This window comes from Ostrinia nubilalis, chromosome 21 (genome assembly GCF_963855985.1).
Source record: "Ostrinia nubilalis chromosome 21, ilOstNubi1.1, whole genome shotgun sequence".
In the NCBI taxonomy this organism is placed as follows: domain Eukaryota; kingdom Metazoa; phylum Arthropoda; class Insecta; order Lepidoptera; family Crambidae; genus Ostrinia; species Ostrinia nubilalis.
Genome location: NC_087108.1, coordinates 5,235,700 through 5,262,551, shown reverse-complemented (window position 1 = coordinate 5,262,551; position 26,852 = coordinate 5,235,700). Strand labels below are relative to the sequence as shown.

The 26,852-nt window shown below is 39.8% G+C and overlaps 1 protein-coding gene across 1 annotated transcript; it reads right to left on the bottom strand.

The window, feature by feature from the left end:
* Window positions 1–1,502: 1,502 nt before the first annotated feature.
* LOC135082181 (spermosin-like) lies at window positions 1,503–26,151 on the bottom strand. The gene is made up of 9 exons (XM_063976951.1): window positions 25,776–26,151; window positions 17,368–17,530; window positions 16,142–16,468; window positions 15,417–15,780; window positions 14,240–14,427; window positions 10,050–10,211; window positions 8,246–8,361; window positions 7,466–7,610; window positions 1,503–2,602 (listed from the first exon to the last, which is right to left on the bottom strand). The coding sequence occupies exons 1-9, from the start codon at window positions 25,965–25,967 to the stop codon at window positions 2,385–2,387; spliced, it is 1,875 nt and encodes a 624-aa protein (XP_063833021.1). The 5' UTR covers window positions 25,968–26,151; the 3' UTR covers window positions 1,503–2,384.
* Between the last annotated feature and the right edge of the window lie 701 nt (window positions 26,152–26,852).

The following is a 26,852-nucleotide window of genomic DNA, read 5'->3' as shown; positions in this document are numbered from 1 at the left end:
TTAGTTTTAGGAGCAGCCAGTAGAGGAAACTCGCTTATGTAGTTTTTGATAACTGGGCTACTCTTAGTAGCCGCAGCACTGCTGGAGACCATATTAGCGTAAGTTAATTTATTTTTTTTATCTTCCATTTTTTGTTTTTTGACAGGACAGTCCCGTGAAATCGCAAGATGAGCTCCTTGACAGTTTATGCATTTGGCTATTTTATTTGAAGTACATTCAGAAAAATGATGTTCTTCAGAACATATTGAGCATTTTTGCACAGATTTACAAATTTTAGCACCATGGTTGAATTTGAAACACTTGAAGCATTGCAACAATGGAGCGTTGTATGGGAATACTCTGAACCTAAAAAGGTCTAGATACACATGTTCGGGTAACACAGTTGATAAAAATGTGATAGACACAGATTGGAAGGGCTTTATTTCGCCGTTGTCTTTTTTGGTGAACCTACGTACACCTATGATCTCGTATGATGACGAGAGTTTCTTAAAAAGTTCCTCATTGCTGATACTAGTGGGTACAAAGCGAAGCACGCCGACTGTTTCTACTGCTGTGGCTGGGATGTATGCCTTGAGTTGGTGTTTGGTTAGGAAGGGATCGTTTTTCAGGAAGTTATTGGCATTACTAGACTGGGAAAATGTGACACATATTTTATTGGCGTTAATTCTTTTAAGATTGGTAATGCCCTTGATTTCATTTTTGAAAAGGTTGGTAGTCAGGATGGGATTGTTGTTCCCGATCTTCTCATTCTCTTTCGTGCTTTCCACAAATACAGAAAACTCGCCACTCACCGTGTTCTCCGCGAATAGCCTTCTATACCCTGGTTTTACGTACGGTTTGTAGAAATCTTCATCTGCACTCGTATAGGTGTGATCTCTATTTGGTGCCTTCCTTTTTTCCTTGCCCCTGGGCGGGTCCTTACCGTCCCCGTCCGGCATAGTCGAGTTTTAAGTTGACTTAACGACTTCCAATAGATAGATAACTATTTATAACACAAAAAGAGAAAAATACAAAATTGGCTTCAAAAATCGCGCCTAGTGCGTTCAAAAGCCCGCCAAAAAGTCGTCAAGAAAGTCAAACTAGAAAAAAAATAATAAAAAATTGGCAAAGGAATCGGTTAATAAACATACGATATTGTTTATTGCCTCTAATCCTTATCTGTGTTTATTGCCAAGTTTTCATAAAAAAAAAATGGCTTTGAATAGTTCAAAAACACCTTGTGTTATAATATTGATCCTTTGTAGGTATTCGAAGTTCGAACTTTTGTTTGCTTTCAATCTGGGCGCATTGTGTCTGGAATCTAGTTAAAGTAGGTATAGGTTTAAGACTTGATTATGGGCTAAAATTATATTACTCTATTAATTATTTTGCTTCAAAAATGCGTTAAAAAGCATATGTATTTTAGTTTAATTTACAAAGTACACACTACGAGTACACAACACGGCTAAAGTGGGTAGATAGATTTTAGAAAGTAAGTAGGCACACACATAAATAACTCAAGGCACATTGTATAGATATTTATTCTTAAATTAATTATTTAAATGGCAATTGCATTTTACATTATAAATCTTACATACCGCTATCTAATAACTTTAAAATTTACTCAAAACTCGGTGTAACTAGTGAAAATACATAAGAGAAGAAGCAATCATAAGTTTAGATCACAGATCATTCAATAAAAATGCTTTTGAGGTTTAACAAATTTCATTAACAGCCTTCTCTGTCGTCTGCACTTACTAACTCTAAAAAGTTTTATATTTTTATTCGACTAAGTAAGTACCTAAATACATGCAGGAGGTCTCGTGTAAGACCTACCTCCTACCTGAAGAATAACATCGGATCTACTCTTTATAATATCCTCGTAAGAGAGAAAGTCTTCAATTAGGCTTCAGATGTAAATAGGAAGTAATACTAGAAAAACATCAAGAATTAGATAATAGTATTTAGTAATTACGCACGTAAGAACTACATTTCATCATCAGTCGCCACCATATTGTCAGATTGATAATATCAAACTTCTTGACCTTTATCTGCCCCCCTGAACTCGCAAAAACTAAAACACCGGAGTCGAATTCCTTCGGATTTGGAAAATAACTGTTAAATAAAATGCCATGCCCAAAATGGAAATCGAACCTACGATCTTTCGCTTGTCTGGCATCCTGCTCTCACCATCTAAGCACTTTTTACATTATTGAGATGCGACTCTTAACGGTATTTTTTTTAAATAATTAAGTACAACTGTCCTTTGCTATTTTTCAAGGGGGGCTGGTCCTCTTCTTAAGTTTGTGATAGTAATCAGATCCTATACCTAGCAATATTTTAATGACAGCCTGTCCAGTAACAATACTTAAGAAGTCTTTGAGAGACATTGAGAATTGAGAATTTTAGAACAGACTAGACTGCTGTACGATATTTCTAATCCACTTGTCGTATTTGGCTGCATCCGTGAAGACGATGTAGTTGTTCAGGTTACATGTGTCATCTCCATTCTCTTGGCGGAGAGAGAGCGAGACGATTCCCCTGACGCGCCAGCGGCCATCTTCGATGATGTAGAGGCCACCGCCGGAGTCCCCTAGGCAGGGTCCCACCCCGTTACGGTCACCTGAAATGAAGAATAAAGTGTAAATAAATCTTCTTCTTGTGTCGACAAAAAACCTACACAGTGTCAGCCCAAAACTCTGCCACAAGAGTAACGTTGTCAGTAGCATTCATGAAAATTTTCTTGTGTGCAGTTGTTTGGGCACGTAGGGCAAGACATCATGTGTTTCGTCGACTGGGGAACACAACCACAGATTATCCTTACTTACGGCCGACCTGCGTCCGAAGTTTTAAAGACTTCCAGGTAAGCCATAACCTGCATCTTTCTTTCGACCGATCGTCATCAAGGAGAGGGGGACACGTTTCCCAAAAAATAACAATTTTTCAACCTTTGTAGCACAGGGTCGTAATTGACTCGGCAAAGCTACTCGGAGGTGAGCTTGGGGCAAAGCCTCGCCCGCCAGTCCCAGGGCCGTCTTTAACCTACTAGGGGCCCTGGGAACTTCAGGATCAACGGGGCCCTTTTCATCTTGAAAAGGTCCCCGCGTGATCGCGGGTCCTGGGCACGTGCCCAGAGTGCCCAGTGGTAAAGAGGGGCCTGAGTCCCAGCTCGCTGTTCTGTTGCCCTGCTGGGACTCATACTGCCGCTGTGTTCCCTACCTGCACAGAAGGTGTACTCGGAGGTGAGCTTGTGGAAGTGCTGAGTTTGAAAAGACTGATGTCCCCTTTGCATCCGACTTGCACAGAGGGTGTTCTCTGTATTCTATGTAAAACTCCAAAAACCCTGAGTAAGCCATCAATCCTCTTCCCCTTTGTTCCCTACCTGCACAGAAGTGTACTCGAAGGTGAGCTTGTGGAAGTGCTGAGTTCGAAAAGATGTCCTTTACTTCCAACTTGCACAGAGGGTGTTCTCTGTATTCTATGTAAACCTCCAAAAACCCTGAGTAAGCCATCAATCCTCTTCCCCTTTGTTCCCTTTCTGCACAGAAGGTGTACTCGAAGGTGAACTTGTGGAAGTGCTGTGTTTGAAAAGATGTCCCCTTTGCTTCCAACTTGCACAGAGGGTGTTGTTGTGTTCTATGTAAAACTCCAAAAACTCTGAGTAAGCCATCAATCCTCTTCCCCTTTGTTCCCTACCTGCACAGAAGGTGTACTCGAAGGTGAGCTTGTGGAAGTGCTGAGTTTGAAAAGATGTCGTTTGCTTCCAACTTGCACAGAGGGTGTTCTCTGTATTCTATGTAAAACTCCAAAAACCCTGAGTAAGCCATCAATCCTCTTCCCCTTTGCTCCCTACGTCTGCACAGAAGATGTACTCGGAGGTGAGCTTGTGGAATTGCTGAGTTTGAGCAGACGTCCCCTTTGCTTCCAACTTGCACAGAGGGTGTTCTCTGGTGCTCTCCGAAAACCCTACTAATAAGTAAGTAATTTTCTCCATTCCCTACCTGCACAGAAGGTGTGCTCGGAGGTGAGCTTGTGGAAGTGCTGAGTTTGAAAAGATATCCCCTATCCCTTGCACAGAAGGTGATCTCTGGTGCTCTCCGAAAACCCTAAGTAAGTAATCTTCTCCGTTCCCTACCTGCACAGAAGGTGTGCTCGGAGGTTAGCTTGTGAAAGTGCTGAGTTTGAAACGATATCCCCTATCCCTTGCACAGAAGGTGATCTCTGGTGCTCTCCGAAAACCCTAAGTAAGTAATCTTCTCCGTTCCCTACCTGCACAGAAGGTGTGCTCGGAGGTTAGCTTGTGAAAGTGCTGAGTTTGAAACGATATCCCCTATCCCTTGCACAGAAGGTGCTCTCTGGTGCTCTCCGAAAACCTAAGTAAGTAATCTTCTCCATTCCCTACCTGCACAGAAGGTGTACTCGGAGGTGAGCTTGTGGAAGTGCTGAGTTTGAGAAGACGTCCCCTTTGCCATAGCCTTTGCTTCCAACTTGCACAAAAGGTGTTCTCTGGTGTTCTCCGTAAACCCTGAATAAGTTATCCTCTCTCCTTAAGTTACCTACCTGCATAGAAGGTGTACTCGGAAGCGAGAAGTCTGCGGTGCAAACGACGGGCACGCGTGCCACGTGGGGCAAAGCCTCGCCCGCTGGTCCCAGCCAGTCCCAGTCTTTAACCTACTAGGGGCCCTGGGCACTTCAGGATCAATGGGTCCCTTTTCATCTTGAAAAAGGTTTTCTTTGAGAGCAGACGGGGGCCCTCTATATCGCGAGGCCCTGGGCACGTGCCCAGAGTGGGATTATCCACTATACACCACTAAATTTTAATCACCGAAAAAAAAAATTCTGGGTAATGAGTTATTGATACTGATCCCATTTGTGCAAAAAAAAGAGTAAAATAAAGCGACTCAAAATATCCTCCTAAAATTGGTAATTTATTGACACACGCGTCGCGAGCACTATTTACGTACGCTAATGTAACACTTATTAGAATTCAAAATGGTCTAAGTTAGCTAAGTATGTAATAATAACACTGGAAGCGTGGTCGAGGCGTGAGCGAGACAGACAGATCGAGGCAATATGCGAGCGCGTACGACTACTCTAGCGAGCAGCGGAGTGACCCAGCTGTGACGCGTGAAATACGGATTAACGAAAATTTAATAAAAAAATTAACTTCATGAAAACCATTTCTTTTTCTTTTGCTTTCAATATTCCACACGTTTCTACATAACCTGTTTAAATTTTTTCGGTGATAAAAATTTATTTGATTTTGTTTTGATGTTTGATGTCCCCTGTGCCGGTATGCACAATACTAAATCTCTTCATATCTTATCTTGATCACGTTCACAGTGTCAGCACATTTATCACGTACAGTGCTGATGCTGTGACGTCATTTACCTTTAATCTATATTGTATAAATAGTCACGCAGTTCGCATTATTAAAACAGACATATAGCAGAGACTAATACCAACTGTTGTTTCATTCATACGGTCCCCCAACATGGCACAAATTGGTGACCCCGACGAAGAAGACGATCCTGACGAAGCCGATGAAGATGGCACAAATTGGTGACCCCGACGAAGAAGATGATCCCGACGAAGTTGGCACAAATTGGTGACCGCGACGAAGAAGATGAACCCGACGAAGAAGATGATCCCGACGAAGTTGCCACAAATTATTATCACAGACGAAGAACCCGACGTGAAGAAGATTAATCCAGCGATCCCAACGAAGCCGACGAACGACGACGAAGTTAACACGTACGAAACAACGTGATGTGAGACGTAACCTCCATCACCACCACCTTCGGCATCAGCCTTCGCCAGCTTTCACCATCTGACACGGAATCAAATTGGTTACCCTGATTGAGCAGAGCAAATCCGTGACGTCATCAACATACATCACCGTCAACATGTCAACTTCGTGCAAGTCGTACAACACAACACCACAAGAAGTCGTTGCCAGTTCCGCTGTCACATCCCATATTCCCGAATATTGGAAGGACCAACCTCGTCTGCGCAGCTGGAATCAGTCTTGGAACCTCAAAAGATTCAAATCGGTGATAAAATATTAGAGAATGCAAAAATAATGAAGTCTCAGCACTCAGCAGTCAACGACAACATCAGCAAAAATTCAAGGCCAAACAATGGAAAATGTGCTAACTCAGCTACAACATGTGCAATTGAAATAATAATTGTGCCATGAATAATGACCGTGAAAATTTGCGACGCAGCAGTTACAGGCCAAGGTCGCCTAGTCAAGTAAGAAGATTTTGTTATTATAATATGTATCAACGTATGCAGAAAAATGTGAAAAATGTGAATAACCATGTGATTGGAAACAAACGAAACAAGGAAACTAAAAATCGCACAGCCAACACGGCTTCTGTGCTATCTACCCGTCTAACCGCCTTATTTTTACCGACTGAAAAAGTGGTATGAGGTTTTTTAATCGTTACGGGAGCAATGTAAAAGTGATAAGCAACAATGCTAAATGAGCAATATGTTATATACCACGAATGGTTCAAAGATAAACACTTACGGTGAGAAAACGCTGACTCTTAACTTGGGAATTCAATCATTTAGAAAAATGTGAATCCCTCTAGAGCGAATATTTCTTAGGTTATCCGATAACGAGCCAAGGAATCGCCCAACAGAGCAGAAATACAAAGCAATCGATGAATTGAAACACAGTCAAAGAATTGAGAAAATTACGCAGCCGCGTATCGAAGTTGAATACTTTGAATATTTCAAGAATGATAATTCGCCTATCCTTTGGTCTTCAGAAGCCGATAACGCTTATGAAATGTGCAAGGACACTAGGCATGAACGCTGTGACTACAGCGCACCCATCGCGTAACGCCGAGCTTGCGCGAGGGCAACCCACGACTGTGAAAACGCCAGATAAGGAAGAAGCCAGTGGTTATGTTTTGTTATAATCTCATCTTTATAAACATTTCACAATTTTTCACCACATGATTTGTATAACGTAGATAGTTATTGTAATTTGTATTATGTTATTAGCACATTATTTTTATTTCTTGTATGTAAGTATGTAGAGATTGAACATTGAACCTGTATTAACGTAGATAATTTATGTATGTTATTGTAATTAACGCATTATTTTTTTTATTTATTTCTTATTTAAAGGGGGGGAGTACTGTGCCGGTATGCACAATACTAAATCTCTTCATATCTTATCTTGATCACGTTCACAGTGTCAGCACATTTATCACGTACAGTGCTGATGCTGTGACGTCATTTACCTTTAATCTATATTGTATAAATAGTCACGCAGTTCGCATTATTAAAACAGACATATAGCAGAGACTAATACCAACTGTTGTTTCATTCATACGGTCCCCCAACATGGCACATCCCCTTTGCTTCCAAGCACCTTGCACAGAGGGTGTTCTCTGTAACTCTGTATTCTATGTGTCAAAAATATCTGTATCAAAAACCCTGAGTAAGCCACCAATCCTCTTCTCCCTACCTGCACAGAAGGTGTACTCGGAGGTGAGCTTGTGGAAGTCAGCGTTGCTGGCGCGGCACATGGCGGTGCTGACGACGGGCACGCGTGCCATCCTCGGCAGAGCTTCGCCCGCTAGCCCTAGCTCGCTGTTGCCCCAGCCTGCGACCTGCAATGCGTTCATTAACTTTATAGATATCGTGATCAGAAGCCCTCAATGTGCGAGGTGATTTGCCGCAAAAGCCATCTCCTCCCAAAGCCGTGGTGGCCATACTGGCCGTGGCCGAAATCGGTCGGATGTATCATCATATCGTCATCATTATCATCATCATCAGATTAAGGTGACAATAGCCCAAAGAACTGAAGATCCGAGGAACGCTGATTCAAACCCCGTCGCGGCTGGACTATTGTGTGGTGACCACACTCGTAACACAAGCATTTTTTTTTAACTTTATTGGCACTAAATTGGTACATATTAAGCTGAAATGTCATTGGCCATTCACTGCCAATTAATTAACCTTCTGCCAAAAACACTATATTGAGCTTATTTTCACGAGAGATTAATGTCCCTTTGACACATCTACGGGAAGAGTGGGGGAGTAGTTTTGGCAGAGAACAGGACCACTGTGAAAACTACCACAGCTCTTCCCGTACATGATGAACTGACTTAAAATCCCGCGTAGTTTTTTTTTGTAATTGTAATTTTGCATGAAATAAAATTTTTGGGCTACATAGATAAGTAAGTTGCACGTCTAAACTGTTGGCCGAAACATTTACAGACAAATAAGTTTAAAGATAACTTACTACTCCCGCTTCGCCGATGATCCTGTTTTGGTCCGTCTTGCCCGTCCACAGGCAGGCGGCGCGGATGTTGGTGTTGAACTCCACGGACCGGTCCAGCGTGAGCATGAGGATGTCATCTGGAAACACAAGTATTAAGTATTGTTAATAAGTTGTAAATGAAGCAAACTACGTCAACCGAGAACAGACTTTCATTACATCAGGATCTATCTAAGCTAGGACTATACCTACTGTTTAGGGGCCACGGCCAGGGGGACAGTCACCACTTTATTTTTAAAAACCTGTTTTAATGGTAACGCTCTTAAAAACAATACTAAGTGGGACAGAGTCCCCCCGGAGTCTAAAGTTCATTTAAGTTTATCACAGTACTCTACTGATTGAGTACTCGTACTACATAGAGTCAAATGTGTGACAAAAATCCCGCTCCATGACAAAGCTTATTGAAAGTTGACACACTGAGAATACCGTCAGATGCGCAGGAAAATCTACCGCAGCACGCGGAAAGACAAAAGGCTGTGGGCAATCTGAGAGAGCTGTACAAAGCGACGAAAACCTTGGCAGGAAGTAGCAGACCAAAGAAGAAGCCTCTTAAGTCAAGTGATGGAGAGCTTATTGTGTCGTCTGAAGGGCAACTGCAACGATGGCGTGAACACTTTCAGGAGGTCTTCCGCGCTACCGCGGCCTCATCTCCGAAGACATCGAGGTGCATGCGGGCGTCCGGCAAGGCTGCCTGCTTTCGCCCCTTCTCTTTCTGGTTGTCTTGGATGGAGTCATGAATCGCGCATATCAAGACCAACGGCGTGGAATAGAGTGGGGTATAATCGGAGTCTTAGAAGACTTAGATTATGCCGATGACCTCTGTTTGCTGAGCCACACGCATCACGATATGCAATCCAAACTTGATGACCTACATCGGGAAGCGGGTATCACAGGGCTCAAAATTAACTGCCGGAAGACCCAAGAGATGCGATCTGGTGTGAGAAATTGCACGCCATTACGGATTGGTGCAGAGGATGTGGCACGAGTCCACAATTTCACCTACCTCGGGAGCGTCGTGTCAGAAACTGGAGGTACCGAAGAGGACATCACTTCGCGCATTGCCAAGGCCAGAGCTACCTTCGCACAACTTCGCCCCATATGGCAGTCACGGAAATTGACCCGATGGGTCAAGATCAAAATATTCGGGTCCAACGTTAAATCCGTTCTGCTCCATGGGTGTGAAACGTGGAAGGTCACCAAGGTTATCTCGCACCAGCTGCAGGTCTTCATCAACCGCTGCCTTCGCCGAATTCTCGGCATATACTGGCCCGAGAAAATCTCCAACGTCGAGCTATTGGAACGCTGCCACGAAATTCCGATCGACCAGCAGATCAAGCGCCGCAAGTGGAACTGGATTGGCCACACTCTCCGAAGGGACCCCGATCACATCCCTAAGCAGGCTCTGGATTGGAATCCCCAAGGAAAACGCAAACGTGGTCGACCCAGGCAAACTTGGCGGCGCACTGTAGCGGACGAGGCGAAGAAGATCGGCAAGACCTGGAGCGAGATCAAGCGAGAAGCTCAAGACCGAACGAGATGGAGGACTGTTGTGGACGCCCTCTGCCCCATCTAGGGGACATAGGACCATAAGTCAAGTAAGTCAAGACACTGAGAATAAATGAACTTGTAAGATTTTTAACTTTATTATGAGTAAATAAGCTGAGTACAAAAATATGACTTTACTTACTAACTTAACTTTTTGCCTAGCTAAAAAGATACATAATAAAATTGAACTTTAAGGTTCTTCGCAAGTTACAAAGACACGTACTTGCAAGTGTGGACGCGTTGTATCTCTCATGTATGACGGCGGAGACGAGGGTGCGCGTCTGCGAGATATCGTCGCCCCAATCCTTCACGTTGTACGCGCCCACCTTCACCACGATGTCTTGGGTGGCTAGCTTGGCGTTCTTCTGCTGCATGCAGTGAGCCGCTGAAAAGAAAATATTATTATAAGGGTCAAAGGTTAAAAGGGTTGTTAAGATAAGATAATAATCACCATCATCATTCCAGCCACAAGACGTCCACTGCTGAAAATAGGACTCCTACAAGAAAGCATGCGTTTAACTTAACGTGTGACCTAATTATGGAAGTTCGTGTACAAAACACTATGGAATGGAAAAGCCTCAGATTTGGAGGAATCCAACTAATGCCAGTAGGTTTGGTTAAAACATTTGGTTTAAAAGTTAAATGAAAGTCGTTTCGTTGTAGATCGCCTGCCCGTTGTAGATCAGGCCTTGGTGCTCGTTCCAACTTACCAGTAACCACGTGCTTCGGTGAGATAAGAGTCCCCGCGCATATGAACGACAGAGTGGTGGCTCTCTGCTTGAAGAGGGCCACGAGCAGTGGCGGATTAACGTATAAGCACTACAAGCACGTGCTTGGGGCCCCTGTTCTCCAGGGGCCTCCCAGCAGAGGATGGAGGGAGGCGTTTCATTTCATACCTACATTTTATCGAGATTTAGCCTATGTTAGTCGTAAGTAATGTAGCTTTCAAATGGTGAAAGAATTTTTAAAAACGGTCCAGTAGTTTTTGAGCCTATTCATTACAACCAAACAAACAAAGTTTTCCTCTTAATAATAATAATATTATAGTGTAGATAAAGTAAAGTGCGTTTTCCCAAATATACAAGTGGCGTTTAAAGAAAGAAAGAAAGAAAAATTTATTACGATGAACATCACTTATACATGACAGAGAAAAAGACAGAAATGGCACATAAATATTACAAGGAAATAAAAAGTGAACTGAGCAGTGAGCAGTGCTATCCTGTCTCAACAGCGATGCCCATCGCAATGGGATTCCACTCAGCATATGCCGTGGCCCACGGTGGGGAAGGCCACGACGCTGGTTTTCAGTGGGCCCCATGCCGAGTGGAAGTCACGGACACTAACCTAAACTGCATATCAACAAGGCCGTTTAAATCCTACTATAATATTATAAATGCGAAAGTTTGGATGTCATGATGTCTGGATGTTTGGATGTCTGGACGTTTGTTACTCTTTCACGCAAAAACTACTGAACGGATTTTGTTGAAACTTTACAGTATTACTGTTTATAACCCAGATTAACATATAGGCTATAATTTATGACGATCTGTGACATACTAAATTTCACGCGGGTGAAACCGCGGGCAAAAGCTAGTATAAATATTATAACAATAATAATAATGTGCAAACATTTGTTGAATAAACATAATTATAGTAAATTAATCCTTCAAGGCCCGCGAATCTAGACACAATAGATAATCAATTGTTATGACATTAATTAATGCCGTCTGGGACTCAAGCGGTTAAAGATGCTACATAATAAAATAATACCCGTATTAAAATAATAATAATTGTGTATACAGGGTGTCCCGTAATGCAACGTCAAGCAATTGGGTGTTGAGGCAAGTTATGCTGGTTATCAGAAAAATATAAAAAACAATCTATGTGGCATTTTGTCAAAGTAATAGGCATTTAAAAAAAACAAGAAAATCTACTCCCGGTGACGGTCTTTTTACTCGTGATGCCACAAAACTTAACACTTTTTCCAAAATTTTTTTTTGTTAAGTAACCCTGAATAATGCTTCTCTAAATTGTTATCAAAATTACGAAACCAGCTGCTCCAGCTTGGATGAAAAAAATACATTATTCCCAAAAAAAATTTCAAAATAAAAATTTTGTCTAGTTTAAACTGACTGTAGGTACTGAAAAAAAAATTGTACTACGCGAGTATGGCAAGTGAAGTCATAATTTGGCGCATTTAGTAAGGATTCCAAAATGGTATAACACTTGGTAAATTCTTGCTGTAATTGTCGACAATTTTTGTTTTTTTTGGATATAATCCCGTTTATAACTTTATCTACCTTGGTTAAATATTATTATTCTAATGTGCCCAAAATTCAAGTTTCTGGCTTAAGTGAGGTGGAGAAGCCATTTTAAAAGGTATGAGCGGAACGGAGAGGGCCATCTTACCAAGCAGGGATGTTATGGATATCCGTAACCGTAACCGATACTATCGGATATCCGAAATAAAAAAATATCCATAACCGTAACCGAAACTGATTCAAAAGTTACGGATAGTTTCGGATAAAGGCGGAGTCTTAAGGGTACAATAAATTCCAAACAGAAGCATTATTCAGGGTTACATAAAAAAAATAATAGAAAAAGTGAAGATTTGTGGCAACACGAGTAAAAAGACCGTCACCGGGAGTAGATTTTTTTGTTTTTTTTAAATGCCTATTATTTTGACAAAATGACACATAGATTTTTTTTTATTTTTTTGATAACCAGCATAACTTGCCTCAACACCCAGTTCCGGCTTGACGTTGCATTACGGGACACCCTGTATGTGTATATATTTATAAATGTATATATTAAAATAAACATGCGATGTGAGAAAAGAAGAGAAACAAAAGAAGTGTGCTAGTGTAAGACTAATATCATTGTGGTTGCGTTTAGAATCTTTCACAGCTTAATGATTACTAACTGCTTTGCTGAACGATCCTTCTCACAACTAAAAAGGTTAAAAAACCCGCAAAGAACAAAAATCCGTCCAGACAAGCTTAATTATTTAGCATTAATGTGTATTGAGGCAGACATACTTCGTCGGATAAATTTCGACGATGTAATCTCGGAGTTTGCTCTGATTAAGGCAAGGAAAATAATGTTTTAAGTTTTACATTTTACCTACTACACTTTCTATTTTGATGAACTTTCATTTTATACTTTATACCTTCCATTCCATTCCTTCCATTTCCATTTTAGCAATAGAGGGCCTACACAGGCTCTGTGCTTAAGGCCTCGGATACTCTTAATCCGCCACTGGCCACGAGCCACGGCCACTGGCCACGGTCGTAGGCCTGCCTGTTGTAGATCAGTCCTTGGTGCTCGTTCCAACTTACCAGTAACCACGTACTTCGGTGAGATTAGAGTACCCGCGTATATGAACGACAGAGTGGTGGCCCGCTGCTTGAAGAGGGCCACGAGCCACGGCCACTGGCCCCGGTCGTAGGCCTGCCCGTTGTAGAACAGTCCTTGGTGCTCGTTCCAACTTACCAGTAACCACGTGCTTTGGTGAGATAAGAGTCCCCGCGCATATGAATGACAAAGTGGTGGCTCGCTGCTTGAAGAGGGCCACGAGCCACGGCCACTGGCCCCGGTCGTAGGCCTGCCCGTTGTAGATCAGGCCTTGGTGTTAATTCCAACTTACCAGTAACCACGTGCTTCGGTGAGATAAGAGTCCCCGCGCTGAACGATAGAGTAGTGGCCCGCTGCTTGAAGAGGGCCACGAGCCACGGCCACTGTCCCCGGTCTTGGGCCTGCCCGTTGTAGATCAGGCCTTGGTGCTGGTTCTAACTTACCAGTAATCACGTGTTTAGGTGAGATGAGTGTCCCCGCGCATATGAACGATAGAGTGGTGGCCCGCTGCTTGAAAAAGGCCACGAGCCACGGCCACTGGCCCCGGTCGTAGGCCTGCCTGTTGTAGATCAGACCTTGGTGTTCGTTCCAACTTACCAGTAACCACGTGCTTTGGGGAGATAAGCGTCCCCGCGCATATGAACGATAGAGTAGTGGCCCGTTGCTTGAAGAGAGCCACGAGCCACGGCCACTGGCCTCGGTCGTAGGCCTGCCCGTTGTACATCAGGCCTTGGCGTTCGTTGCAACTTACCAGTAACCACGTGCTTTAGTGAGATAAGTGTCCCCGCGCATATGAACGACAGAGTGGTGGCTCGCTGCTTGAAGAGGGCCACGAGCCACGGCCACTGGCCCCGGTCGTAGACCTGCCCGTTGTAGAACAGTCCTTGGTGTTCGTTCCAACCTACCAGTAACCACGTGCTTCGGTGAGATGAGTGTCCCCGCGCATATGAACGACAGAGTGGTGGCCCGCTGCTTGAAGAGGGCCACGAGCCACGGCCACTGTCCCCGGTCGTAGGCCTGTCCGTTGTGGATCAGGCCTTGGTGCTGGTTCCAACTTACCAGTGACCACGTGCTTTGGTGAGATAAGAGTCCCCGCGCATATGAACGACAGAGTAGTGGCCCGCTGCTTGAAGAGGGCCACGAGCCACGGCCACTGACCCCGGTCGTAGGCCTGCCCGTTGTAGATCAGGCCTTGGTGCTCGTTTCCGCCGGCTATCACGCCACACTCGTTGTTGCTATCTGGGATGCTAAAATACAAAATTGTACCTGATCAAATACTATAATAGGAACATTGAGGCATATCTGGTTGGAATATTAATTGATATTTATTGTCCGTGGTGCATAATCTTTTCTTATAGGTTTTAAACCTTTGTTTGTCACCTGTCATCCGCTTTGCAATGGAGGGAAGTCGAACCTTAATTTCGAACTCCTCCTATGTTCTTCTCATTAATTTCGTTGCGGGTCCAATGTTAGGTCCAATGACAGCTTAACTTTCCCCCGGGACAAACTTGACCTTCATTGGTTGGGTTTTTGTGGCGGTCAAGCTGTAGATCCTGACTACACAAGAGTTGCAGTGGTGGGAACGAGAGGTGGGAATAGTCCCTGGTTGGAATATTGACTATTTTGTAACAAGAATGGCATAATATTATGGCAGCTGAATTTTAAATGTATAATCAGACACTATTTATTAAATTATGCGCTCACGAGAAATCAAAACAATTTGTGTAGTCTGATAAAATCAAATGTGATCGGAATGCAAACATTTTAGTCTACCTTTACAGGAAATTGGTAGGCAACAAAACACGTCACACAACTAGTTTGGCATCATCATTCATCATCAACCTAATTTTTATTCATGTTAGATTGTTGAATTACGAGGTTATTTTGCTCGCAGTCTGTCATATTTTTGTTTTTAAATTATTTTAAACTGGCTTTTGCCCGCGGTTTCACCCGCGTGAAATTTAGTTTGTCACAGATCATCATGAATTTTTCTGGGTTTTAAACAATAATACTGTAAAGTTTCATCAAAATCCGTTCAGTAGTTTTTGCGTGAAAGAGTAACAAACATCCAGACATCCAAACTTTCACATTTATAATATTAAGTAGGAAGTAGGATAAGATAGTAGGGTAGGATATTAGTAGGATAAACCCACTCTCTATACTTAGTTAAAAAAAAAGTAAGCGAATATTTGAACAATTATGGCACAAGAAGTAAAAAAATCGGATTTCAACTTACAGTGAAGGCTTTGCATTTTGCCCGTCGAGCTGGTCAGGTTTAGAAGGGCGGTAGACAGGCCTTTTGGTTGTTTCGTAGGGGTTGTAGTCAGGAGGAGGAGTTAGCGGCGTTTCCTGTTTTGGTGGTGGTGGTGGTGGTGTCGTTTTGATCGGGCGAACTGGTGGTCTTTCAGTCTCGTAAGGGTTGAAGTCTGGAGGTGGTTGGTCGAAGCGAGTTGGATTCTCGGTGAACCCTGGATAGAACTGAGCTGGTGGCGTCTGGGGGTATCTAGACGTTGTAGTCGTTTCCAAAAACACTTGGAAGTTCTGGCCACCACCCGGCTGGGACGAGCCTTGAGTTTTGTTCACGACGACAGTGTAGTAAGCTGTAATGAATTACATTTTATAACTGCATAGCTACAGTAAGTGACAGAAATTTAATTAGGTATGAGCGTCCTAATGGGGTAGGAATGACATAAGAATTTAAATGGTAAACAGGTCTAATATTGTTACCTTTTGAGTAAATAAGAGAATGACACCTAGGGTGAGTTGCACCATCTTACTTTAACAAACGTCAAAAATTTGTCAAACTCCATACAAAAAGCACCGGTTATCGTTATTGTTACGGTTAAGGTTAGGTGCAGGTACAACTCAGCTCTAGTCTTTGTTCCGAGCTTAGATATTTGGACCACTATCAAGAATCAACATTACAAAGATATTTAAAGTACTAAATATTTAAGATTTTACCTCCATTAGATCCCTGTAACGTAAACTTCTGCGTCGGGGCTCCAGCCGTGTTAGTAGGGACCCCAGTGATGGTGATTGGTCCATTGAAGATGCCAGTTACATCCGGCCTGCCGAAGGAAGGCTGTTTGTTAACCGGTTGGTTATAAACCGGTTGTTCGTAAACCGGTTTGCTGTAAACCGGTTGGTTATAAGCCGGTTGGTTGTATATTGGCTTCTCAGGGATTGTGGGCTCGTAGGGGTACAATACGCTGTTAGGAGACCCTTCGCGGAGGTACAGCATATGTTGGAGACTGATGGTGCTGATGTATTGGCCTGGCTGTGAAAAATCTGAAATTAAAACGAATTTTATGTCTACGGATTTGATGAAGGAAGGTCACTCGTCATGTCCTTTATAAATCACATGATAATTTATCATTCTTGTGAATCATATTAATAAAGAGGAAAAGGCCATCTTTTGAGTCATAGTTGAAGCAGTAGTATAGGTAGTATAGGTTTGAAAAGAATATCGTTGGATGAGGCTCTATCGCGAGTATTAGACACTTGTTGATATCAAATACTGTACTTATTATTAAGATTTTTGCATTTACGAATTTTAAAAACTTGAAAATAAATACCAACGAGCGAAAGATTGGGTCTTGGGTTCAATTCGTCCCAAAGGGGCGAAAGGGTCAAAAAGTTGTTTTATGTTACAGAAATGCTCCATTCTTCAGGCACTAGGTATGTCATTTTTTGCTCTCCTGTATCCACACTGATTATGACCGCAGTCTGTGGAGGAACACTACGAGCCTTGCCACACTGGCGGATCGCAAGCGTTTTCAAAGCGGAGTGGTGACGCAGCGAACGCTTGCAATCCGCCAGTGTGACAAGGCTCTATCGTGATCCTCATGAGGAGGCACCGAGGAAGAAGAAGAAGTAGTATAATTTGTTCGTTTGTTCGTTCATTTCAGCCGAAAGACGTCCACTGCTGGACAAAGGCCTCCCCCACACTTCCTGGGCGGGGCACATAGCTCGAAGAGCTGATGGCCGCTGGGGCAGGAAAGTTCTTGAGTGGCGACCACGAGCCGAAAGACGTAGCGTGGGCAGGCCTCCCACTAGGTGGACCGACGATCTGGTGAAGGTCGCGGGAGGTGCCTGGATGCGAGCGGTGCAGGACCGGTCTTTGTGGAAGTATGATTATTTTATAAAAAAAGTTAAAATTTTGGGGCAAAATCAAACAAATTGGTTACCTGGCGGTCCAGAGCACAGCTCCTGGTTGTTGACCACGAGCGACGTGAGCTTGGGCAGGGGGGAGGTGACGGGGAAGTGCACGCGGTACGTCAGCGGCGCCCCCTGGTTGAACCTCTGAAGCGAGTGCTCTTCGTCCACCGGCTTTATTTGGCCTACGTAATTCTGAAATAAACATAAAAATTAGCCAAGTGCGTGTCGTGCCACGCGCAGTGTAGGGTTCCGTAGTTGTCCGTCGTTAACACAATATATTTCAGAAGCAAGCTATTACTTCATCTAAAGTCACTTTTAATATTTTCTTCTTAGGAATTTTCACTGCTAAGAAATTTTTATAATACATGAGTCAAATGACTATTACTCTTAAACTAACTGATGTATCTTAACCGTTATAGTTTTCTTTGAAAGTTCATGAAAATCAGTATTAGTTACGAATTTTTCCAGGTTTTTCAAGCCAACAGTTTAGTTATCCCTACTCGAACAAAAATTGGCACTTTGAACTTTAATAATTTGCAAACAGATCCCTAAATGGAAAAATGGTCTTAGAAACCCCTAACCATTTTAAAAGACTTATCCAACGATACTCCACTGAATACTGTACTTATTAAGTAACTTATAGTACCTGCGTAGATGAAAAATAATTACTATTTATTACGAATAAAAGGTATAAAAACCATGCCTGGCTACAATTTCTGGAAATACCATGCCATTTAGGTACCAATTAGGTGGTCAATTTTAGACGAAAAAGGAAATTCATTAAAGACCGTCCATACTTTATTTTGTTTACAGCGTCAAAATATACAGCAATTTTAAAATCTGCGTAACTTTTGAGTTTTTCATACTAAAGACATCAACGCAGTAGCGGAAGCTGAAAGAAAATCAAAATAATAATGCATTTTGAATTTAATTTTGTGTCATGTATTTGTTTTATTACTTATAAACAATAAAGATTGTTGGTTGTTTTTTGTTGTAAATAAGCGGAAAGTTATCCATTTACCTATTAAAAAGAAGCAATATAGTGCTACATTCACCATACTACGAACAGGTACATTATTTTTTGCAGTGTGGTAAATCCAAAATACCTATTTTTTAAGATATTTATTAATTGCTCAATATAATTGTAACAATTTGCTAAGATATCAGCTGTTATAATAATTACGTAATCGTAAACAACTTGATTATCTTATGTAATAGGACGTATCATAAGAATGTTAGTGACTTCAAGACTAAATTAAATTCATCACAAAAGTTATTATTAAATACCAGATTGTAGTTAATTGATACATATGATTATATGTTAAAGACTAAGAGAAAATGGGAATCCCAGCGATTAGCAAGATTGACTGTAACCAGTTTTGAGTAGGGTCATTCAACCCGTATACTACGATACATATTTTCCAAAAGATCTAGGTCAGACTTTAGATTAAATACTTATAAGTTACATGTAACAGTTATGTTATTATTATGTATATTTAGATTACAATTTACAGTTGGGTGCTCGCCATTTTCCACAATTCTCGTATTTGTTTTTCCCATAGGTTTTTCCTCAGTGGTGCTTTAAAAGTCATCGCATGAACCAACTTATATTATTCGGCATTAATCACACTCTCGCTTTCGTAGTAACAAATCCTTCTTCGGCTTTTTGTGTAATAAAAGTATAGCTTAAAAGAAATGTGGTGACATATTATTGGCATTGAATTTTTCATTCGTTTCAGCCAAATGACGTCCACTTTGGACTTTGGACTGCTGGACAAAGGCCTCCCCCAAGGTTTTCCACAATGAACGGTCCTGCGCTACCCGCATCCAGGCTCTTCTCGCGACCTTTACCAGATCAGACAACAACAACAGATTGAATTTTTATTGAAAGATTTTTATTTAAAATCTCCTTCTAATGTTTAGGAGGAATTGAAACTTAAAAGTGTTTGCAGGCCAATATTAGGTCCCTACTGAGTTAATAAAAAGCTTATAATAATTTCGTAATATGCCATCCTTATGGTAATAGTCGTCTTAAATTGATATTTGAAGGTACTAACTAAATAATACTTTCTATAAGTAGTTATCTTGACCAATAAAGATCATGGTAAGTCGTATATTCGATAACTATTAAATCTACATTTAAGTTATTTATTTATCCAGTGTGGGATCTTTCTAGAGCTCTACTCTCAATCTAGTTACAGTAGTTATAAAGTCGAAAATACCTTGTACACACAACAGGACACGTAATTAACGTTTCACGGATACTATTACGAAAGTATTTTTCCCCATACAAAGTGGTAATTCTGGTTTCTGATGGCACTGTCATTCGACAGCTGACTATTGATCCTTAGTAGTATAATCATAAGAAACATTTTACATAATATTTTTTCGCGTGACTGTATCCGTGAAGAACAACCTTACTTAACAGTGCTATTATATCCTTTTAAATGTCAGAGTATTTACTACAATTTCTCTTTATAATCATTAACTACTCTTCTCAATATGTTTTAATTTGATCAAACTGACTGAGTAGGTATCCTACCTATATAAACACCTTCAAACATTCATATTACACCAGTCTCGGAGCATGCCTATGGAACTTTTTAGTTTTCCCTAAGCTCTACATTGTCTGTATTAGTCATTGACCACCTTTTGTGGATTACAGTGACCACTAATTTAATTGGTTGCCCGTAGCACTTTATTGATCTTAATCATCATCGTCGTTAATAAACTAAAACTGGTTTCTGAAATAAAAACATTTGAATTTGAATTGGGTAGGTTTCGTCCTCTTAGGAAAATAATAAAAGTAATACAAGCTTAAGAATTTTTCAGATTATCCAGATAAGTATAGGACCCAAGAGAACTCAGGTTATGAGTTGAAATTGAACACTGGTGAACATTTAATTGGTTTTACGTGATTAATTAATCCGTTTCATTGATTTTGTTTTTAGTTAGTTTGTATTATAACTAAGTACTTGTTACCTGTTATAAAGTCACACATAATTGTACTACCTAACAACTATGTATAGCAAGTAGCGGTTATTGATTGAATAAGTATTTTATATGCTGGTTATTACGTTTAATTAAATTATACGTTTTACTGCGCAGATGATTTATCGAAGAATAAATTAACACACTATCCTGAACTCTATAAATACTGTTAATTAAGACATAATATCAGTTTAATGCTTTTATGACACCTTTAAGATAATTTCGATGGTTTGAATGAATATAATAAGTATTGGGTACTGAAAATTTATTAATGATTATTATTAAGCATCACATCAAACAAAATCCAGTTCCACTGACCTCTAATGTCATGGCAACACCCAAAATGAAAAACCCATTCATTTGAAAAGGAGGTCGTACGGGATTCCGTCGCGGATTTTTGTATAAGTAAAACAATGAACAGTTTCATTCTGTGCTTTAAGGAAAACTTGCACTTCGCGGTCACTTGAAGAGATGAAAGTGCAAAGCCCTTACCTTATGTGGGCAAGAGAACCGTAAAGAGGCTATTTATCATTCTTGGGGGCAAAAACCTGTCGTTAACAACTGTAGACTCTAGACAAATAAGTATACTCGTAGCTGCCGGTAGGCAGGACAATGATTCCATACTATAGCTTCATAAATGAAAATGAAATGGTTTCAAGTCAGACACGAACACAATAACAAATTAACAAAACCAAACCAAACTAAATAGAAGTGTCACCGAATGTTTCGTTTATTCAAATTATAATTAATTAATTTAAATATATCAATCTCAGGAATCCCTTGTATGAAACAAAAGGCAAACATAAATCCACAAAACTATTTGTCAATCGAATAACTATCCACTGAAAATAGTCAATAATGAATTGAATTCACAGATTTAGTTTTCGTAGTAGTTCTCTGAAGTGTAAACCCGGGGGCAGCGTTTACATTTCACACTTATATCACAAGAACTAATAATCCGAAATAAACTTGTTGTGTACCAAACACAAAGAACTTCGGCATAATCTACATTTGAAATTGGCATGTCATTGCCAGTTAATAATGTTTAACAAGTGGACATGTTATGTGTTGTAGACAGAAGTTACACAGCCATAAGTAGGTGTTCCCTGGTAAATATTGTTCGTGATGTACTCCATCCGACTACCACAAGATTAAAATAACTGTTACGATTTTTCGACATACCTACTTTTCATGTAGGAACTTTCGCACTACTAACTACAAGAAAATGGTCTAAACAAAATCGTATCGCGCGACGCGTACACGCGTCCACCAATCATATTATCACCAATTTCATTATTTTACTTACTGAGTGCATATAATAGAGGGATATCATCGACCATTTTTTCCTGGTCTGGTGTATGTGTATAAATTAAGAGCTAAATAAAACAGTAGCTATATGTATTACGCCTCACTTACATGATTACTAGCATTTATGATATAATAGTCACATTAGTAATAATTGAGACTGATAAATGTATATTTATTAAGGACTAGCTTTCCGCACGCGGCTTTTCCCTGGGGTTTCCCGGAAATTATTCGAATTTTTCTCGCCGTAAAAACCATTCTTGGACTTCAAGGAGCATTAAAAAAAGAATTGGTAAAGTTGGTCCAGGCGTTGTTGAGTTATCATTTTGGGATTCATTTTTATACAGGGTGTTGATTTCAATCCTCGCCATATTTAGGGAGTTGATTAAGTAGCTTATTGATCACGAATCAGTAAAAAATTGACTTAGCTAAAAAATGAAATTAAAAAATCTTTCGTTTGTAATTTTTGTTTTGGTGGATAATGCGTTTACATAAGTCATAATAGACCACCTAAACAAATATGGCGAGGATTGAAATCAACACCCTGTATAATAGAAGATTATTTACATAACATCTTTAAAAACGTATCAAATACAAATTATAATTAAAAAATATTTAAAAACGTATCAAATACAAATTTTAATTAAAGAATCTTTAAAAACGTATCAAATACAAGTTATAATTTTATCAATCCTCGAATGTGCCTCTTGTACGAGTATAACGAACTTTTTGAATTTGTTGTTTAGTGGGGGGAGGTATAAATTCAAAAAGGTCCGTTGAGTTCATTTGCATTTTTAAATTAGTATCCACCATAAGTACCTACTATACTTAAAATATTAAAATTTTTCGCATGCCTTATTTATCTAAGTAGTAAGTTTGTGCTTAAGGTGTTATTTTCTGATGATAGTTTATGATGAATATTCATAAGTTTGATATTTGTAAGAAAGAGATTTATACCTGTGTTTTACATACCTATAAACGGGACTTGACTACCATTCGTCATGATATTTTATGGAAGCGGTTTTATTTTGCGAGTTGGCGTATGTTTTAAGCGTGAAGATAATGTAATTACGTCAAAATATGCATAAAAAGTTTTAATTAAGAAATTCTCCATTCATATAATTAGTTATTTATTTTCTTCTTTTCACTATCTGTATTTCCAGTACACAACGTTGTATTATCAGACTCTATCCTTTGTTTAGGTTTTTGTGGTTTTAAATTGAATGAATTTAGTTGAGTATGCTCGTGTCAAACAGGATTTTGGAAATAATTCATCAAAGTATCAAAGTCACGCAATAGTTTAGTTTTTCGCAACAAAACAATTTAATTACAAGGTTAACTCGTAAGGTTATTGGTCCTTTTTGCCTACTCGGAAATAGACGTTTGGTACCTAATGTTTGTTACACGTGTTTAAAAACAGGAAAATTTTATAACGCCCTGGTGCAATATTTTCATCAAGTTACCCATAAACAGCAAGTTTCCTAAGCTTTTTCTGCTCTACTAAGTCTTGCCCGTTACTAAAAACTGCAGTATTTGTGTCATCAAAAAAAGAATTAAATAAACAAATTTATACGAGTAAATTCGTAAATAAGAATGAATTAATTCTCGTCATGTTAACATCCTTCTGACATTCCAATAATGCTTTCATAGAACTAGTTTGACGACAAAGGACCTGACTATAAAAATATTAAATTTCGATATTTTTCGTCTACGTTCTTAATTGCTATTTCTTAATTATTCTGATTATGTAAATCCGATGTCGCAGCTTCGTTAGGTAACCTCAAATTGGATATGATATTCCGGGTCACAGCACAGGTGAAAAACCTGGTCTATTTCTATTCCACTTTGATCACCTGGGTGAACAAATACAGGTGATCAAAGTGGAATAGAAATAGACCAGGTTTTTAAAGTGGACTCCATGCTACTCTTTGGTTTCCTTTGGTCACCCATGGATATAAGAAGTTCACTTTAATCACCTCTCTAGGTGATTTTATCCATGGGTGATCAAAGGACACTAAAGTGTCGCCAGGAGTATAGATCAAAAACCTAACCTATGCTTTGAACTTTTCAATTCTTCACGTATAAAGTATTAAAAATTAAATGTCGAGACGAAAGCAAGTAAGTAGTTACTTTCTTTTAACAACATATTGTTGGTATGTTGTACACGAACCTAACTCTTGATAAATAAAACATTTGTTTGTGAGAGTCAGATACCTACGTTGACGTCAACAACAGCTACAAGTTTTCGAAAATGTATTTTGTTGACAAATAACATCATCACTTGGCCTTCTTTGGTTGGGTTTTTATTGGCGGTCAAACTGTAGATTCTGGCTTTCCAGGAGTTGCAGAGGTGAGAACGAGATGTGATATCATTATTTTTGGGTCTACCAAGAGAAAGGAAAAACCTTTGTCTAAGACGAATCTTGTTTACTCTTTTTAAGCATTTGAGTTTTACTAGGTCCAACACATCATATCACATGTTCGGATTGTTCGGCTATTTCTTAATGATGCCTTAGTGTATTTTTTTATTAGTTGTGAGTCACCTATCTATCTATCTATTCGAAAACTATCAAAACCACTCACCACAGAACATACCTACCTAAGGTTTTGGTTGAATAATATTATTCTTGGAAATAGGATTAGTTACACATGAGAGTTATGTGATCTTTTGCAAATTCAAATTTCATAAAACGAGAACGCAGTATTCTAACTTTATCCAACTTTATTATGATATATTTAGGATCATATTTTGAAGGTCAAGGTTAAATAATCATATTTTGAAGTCACCTTTGAAAAGCTATTATGATTTGACTCGTTTAAAATAAGACACAATGGCAATGGCTATGAGTTGAAATCCCAAAATTATTCGTCGTTTTTCCTGTAGTGACCATGCAATTTGCATTTTTGAAAAAAAAAAAAACATTTAAAAGTAGAGGGCTTTGTTAAGGACTGGTCTTGTATTTTTAAGAACGTACTAACTAGGTACCCACCAACATTTAAACTTTTCAGGAAATTCAAACACTAATTTCGTTCTTATGAATTTTGCATTTCTTGCACTGATTTATTGGTGCAACGCGATAATGCTACATATAACCTACATGGGCTTAAGTAACAAAGTAACTAACATGCAACATAGATTCAATTCCGTAATATTCTTCTTCGAGCTTCGAGCTTTGAACGAATGTCATGCAATAGCAAAGAATTACGGCACAGTAGAGCCCATGCTCTAGGTACCAGTTTCACAGTGATATTATGAATTGGAAATGAAAACAACACTTCAATAATTAAAAGTTATGTAGTAGACTGCCGCGTTATCTGTCCAAACACACTTTTTCACCCAAACTTTTTCGTGGTTTTGAACTTTAAATGAAACTTTTTATTTTTCACGTTTATTAAGGCGAAATTGGCTAATTCATTTTCTTTAACAATTTAATCCAACTGGTTTCGCAGGGGTGTGTGTGTCAAGACTGTACTACCTAACTTGTTTCGTGAAGCTTTGTGTGAAATCATCTTCGCGTGCTAAGCTGCTCTCGATGCTACGAATTTTTTGCCGCGCTCGTAGTCGTTTGCTGTAGTAATTTAACCTCTAAATAACTCTTAATTTACTACGAACTGGATTTCGTGGAACTTTATGTTTAGGTAGACGTTAATTTATTAAGTTAATAGTTTGTAGGTACTTGAATGTAAAGTTGTTATCATTTGATGCAAAATTCGAGATGAGACTATTTCAAAATAAAGTGGATAAAAACGAATTACTTAACAGTCATCTTATGTTATTATTCAGCCTTAGCTACGTGCTAATGTATAATGCAAAATGTAAATACCTAAAACACACATTACACATAAAGGTGCATTTTGCATAGTGTTTCCTTATTTTATGCCCCTTATGATACTAAAAACTTAGGTGCAAGGGTCCATAGATTACATACGAGTATACGAGGTATTTATATCTAGATTTAATAATAATTTAATGTTAATTTATGAAAAACTTACTTAACAGCATGCTTTTGAAGCAACGCCTTTTAAATGATTGGCAACCATTTTGAAAATTCATAAAATCTCGATGAGGAAAAAGCACGACAAAAGGTAAAAACTTTCTAAAGCGTCTGAAAGTTAATTTACCTATTTAACTATTACTTACAGAAGGCAGTCTTGCAGCAATGGTGAAGTTCACCCTAGTGGTGATGGCCGACACTGGTCCATTGGGCTGAATCTGGATCAGCCCGTGTATCCCCAATTCATCGTTTATGTATTCAAAAGTCCCTGGGCACGGTGACTGGCCGTCTCCTCTCGCGATGAGTCCAACAACAATAACACTCACTAGAAGATACATTTCGAACTCCTGAATTGTTATTCCCGGTACATTATTTCACGGATCACGTCCGACCGCGGTCACGGCCGGGGAAGAACTCACAGGTGACGACGTATTCGTAATGTATGGTCCACCGGTCATACGTCTCCAAAGCTGAGAAATGTTGCGCACTGTCCTTGCGGATTGGTAAAACCGCTTTGAGACGCGGCGCGCGCGCTTGTGCTTTGTATGGCGGACGGCGGTTCTACGAATCTAAAAATACTCGTAGGCTTATGAACAATACAGGGTGGAAACGATAAGTGATCTCACTCGATTATTTCTAGACTACACAAGATATCAAAAAACTTGTTACTGATCCTGAAAGTGCTTCACGAGCTCTTTCTAACGGTATCAGTAATATAGGTTACAGAATTAACTGGATCTATCCGAAAATTCAATGTTTCCAGCTTCCATACTAAATGTATGCCAGCCACACAATATGAAGTGTAATTTTTTTTATTAAATAATAAACACAAAATGAACTCCTAAATTGCATTCTTATTTAAAATGATTCATGGAAAATATTGGTTCTAGGCTTTACTTGCTATAATATTATCAAGACATGAGTGCCATGACTGTGGCAGTACTAAATGTATGGAAGTTGGAAACATTGAATTTTCGGATAGATCCAGATTATTTTGTAACTTATTGTTGGTACCGTTGGATAGAGCTCGAGAAGCACTTTCAGGATCAGTAACCAGTTTTTGGATAGCTTGTATAGCTTTTTTAATATTAAGTGGTTTTACTAAATGTATGGAAGCTGGAAACATTGAATTTTCGGATAGATCCAGTTTATTTTGTAACCTATTATTGGTACCGTTAGATAGAGCTCGTGAAGCACTTTCAGGATCAGTAACCAGTTTTTCG

Bases quoted from the DNA above. Each gene is read 5' to 3' on its own strand.
- LOC135082181 (XM_063976951.1), bottom strand. From the start codon at position 25,967: ATGTATCTTCTAGTGAGTGTTATTGTTGTTGGACTCATCGCGAGAGGA. The intron at 17,531-25,775 runs GTAAGTAATAGT...TGTTTATTTCAG, and splicing joins TTGCTGCAAGACTGCCTTCT to AATTACGTAGGCCAAATAAA. The intron at 14,428-15,416 runs GTAAGTTGAAAT...TTTGTATTTTAG, and splicing joins CAAAATGCAAAGCCTTCACT to CATCCCAGATAGCAACAACG.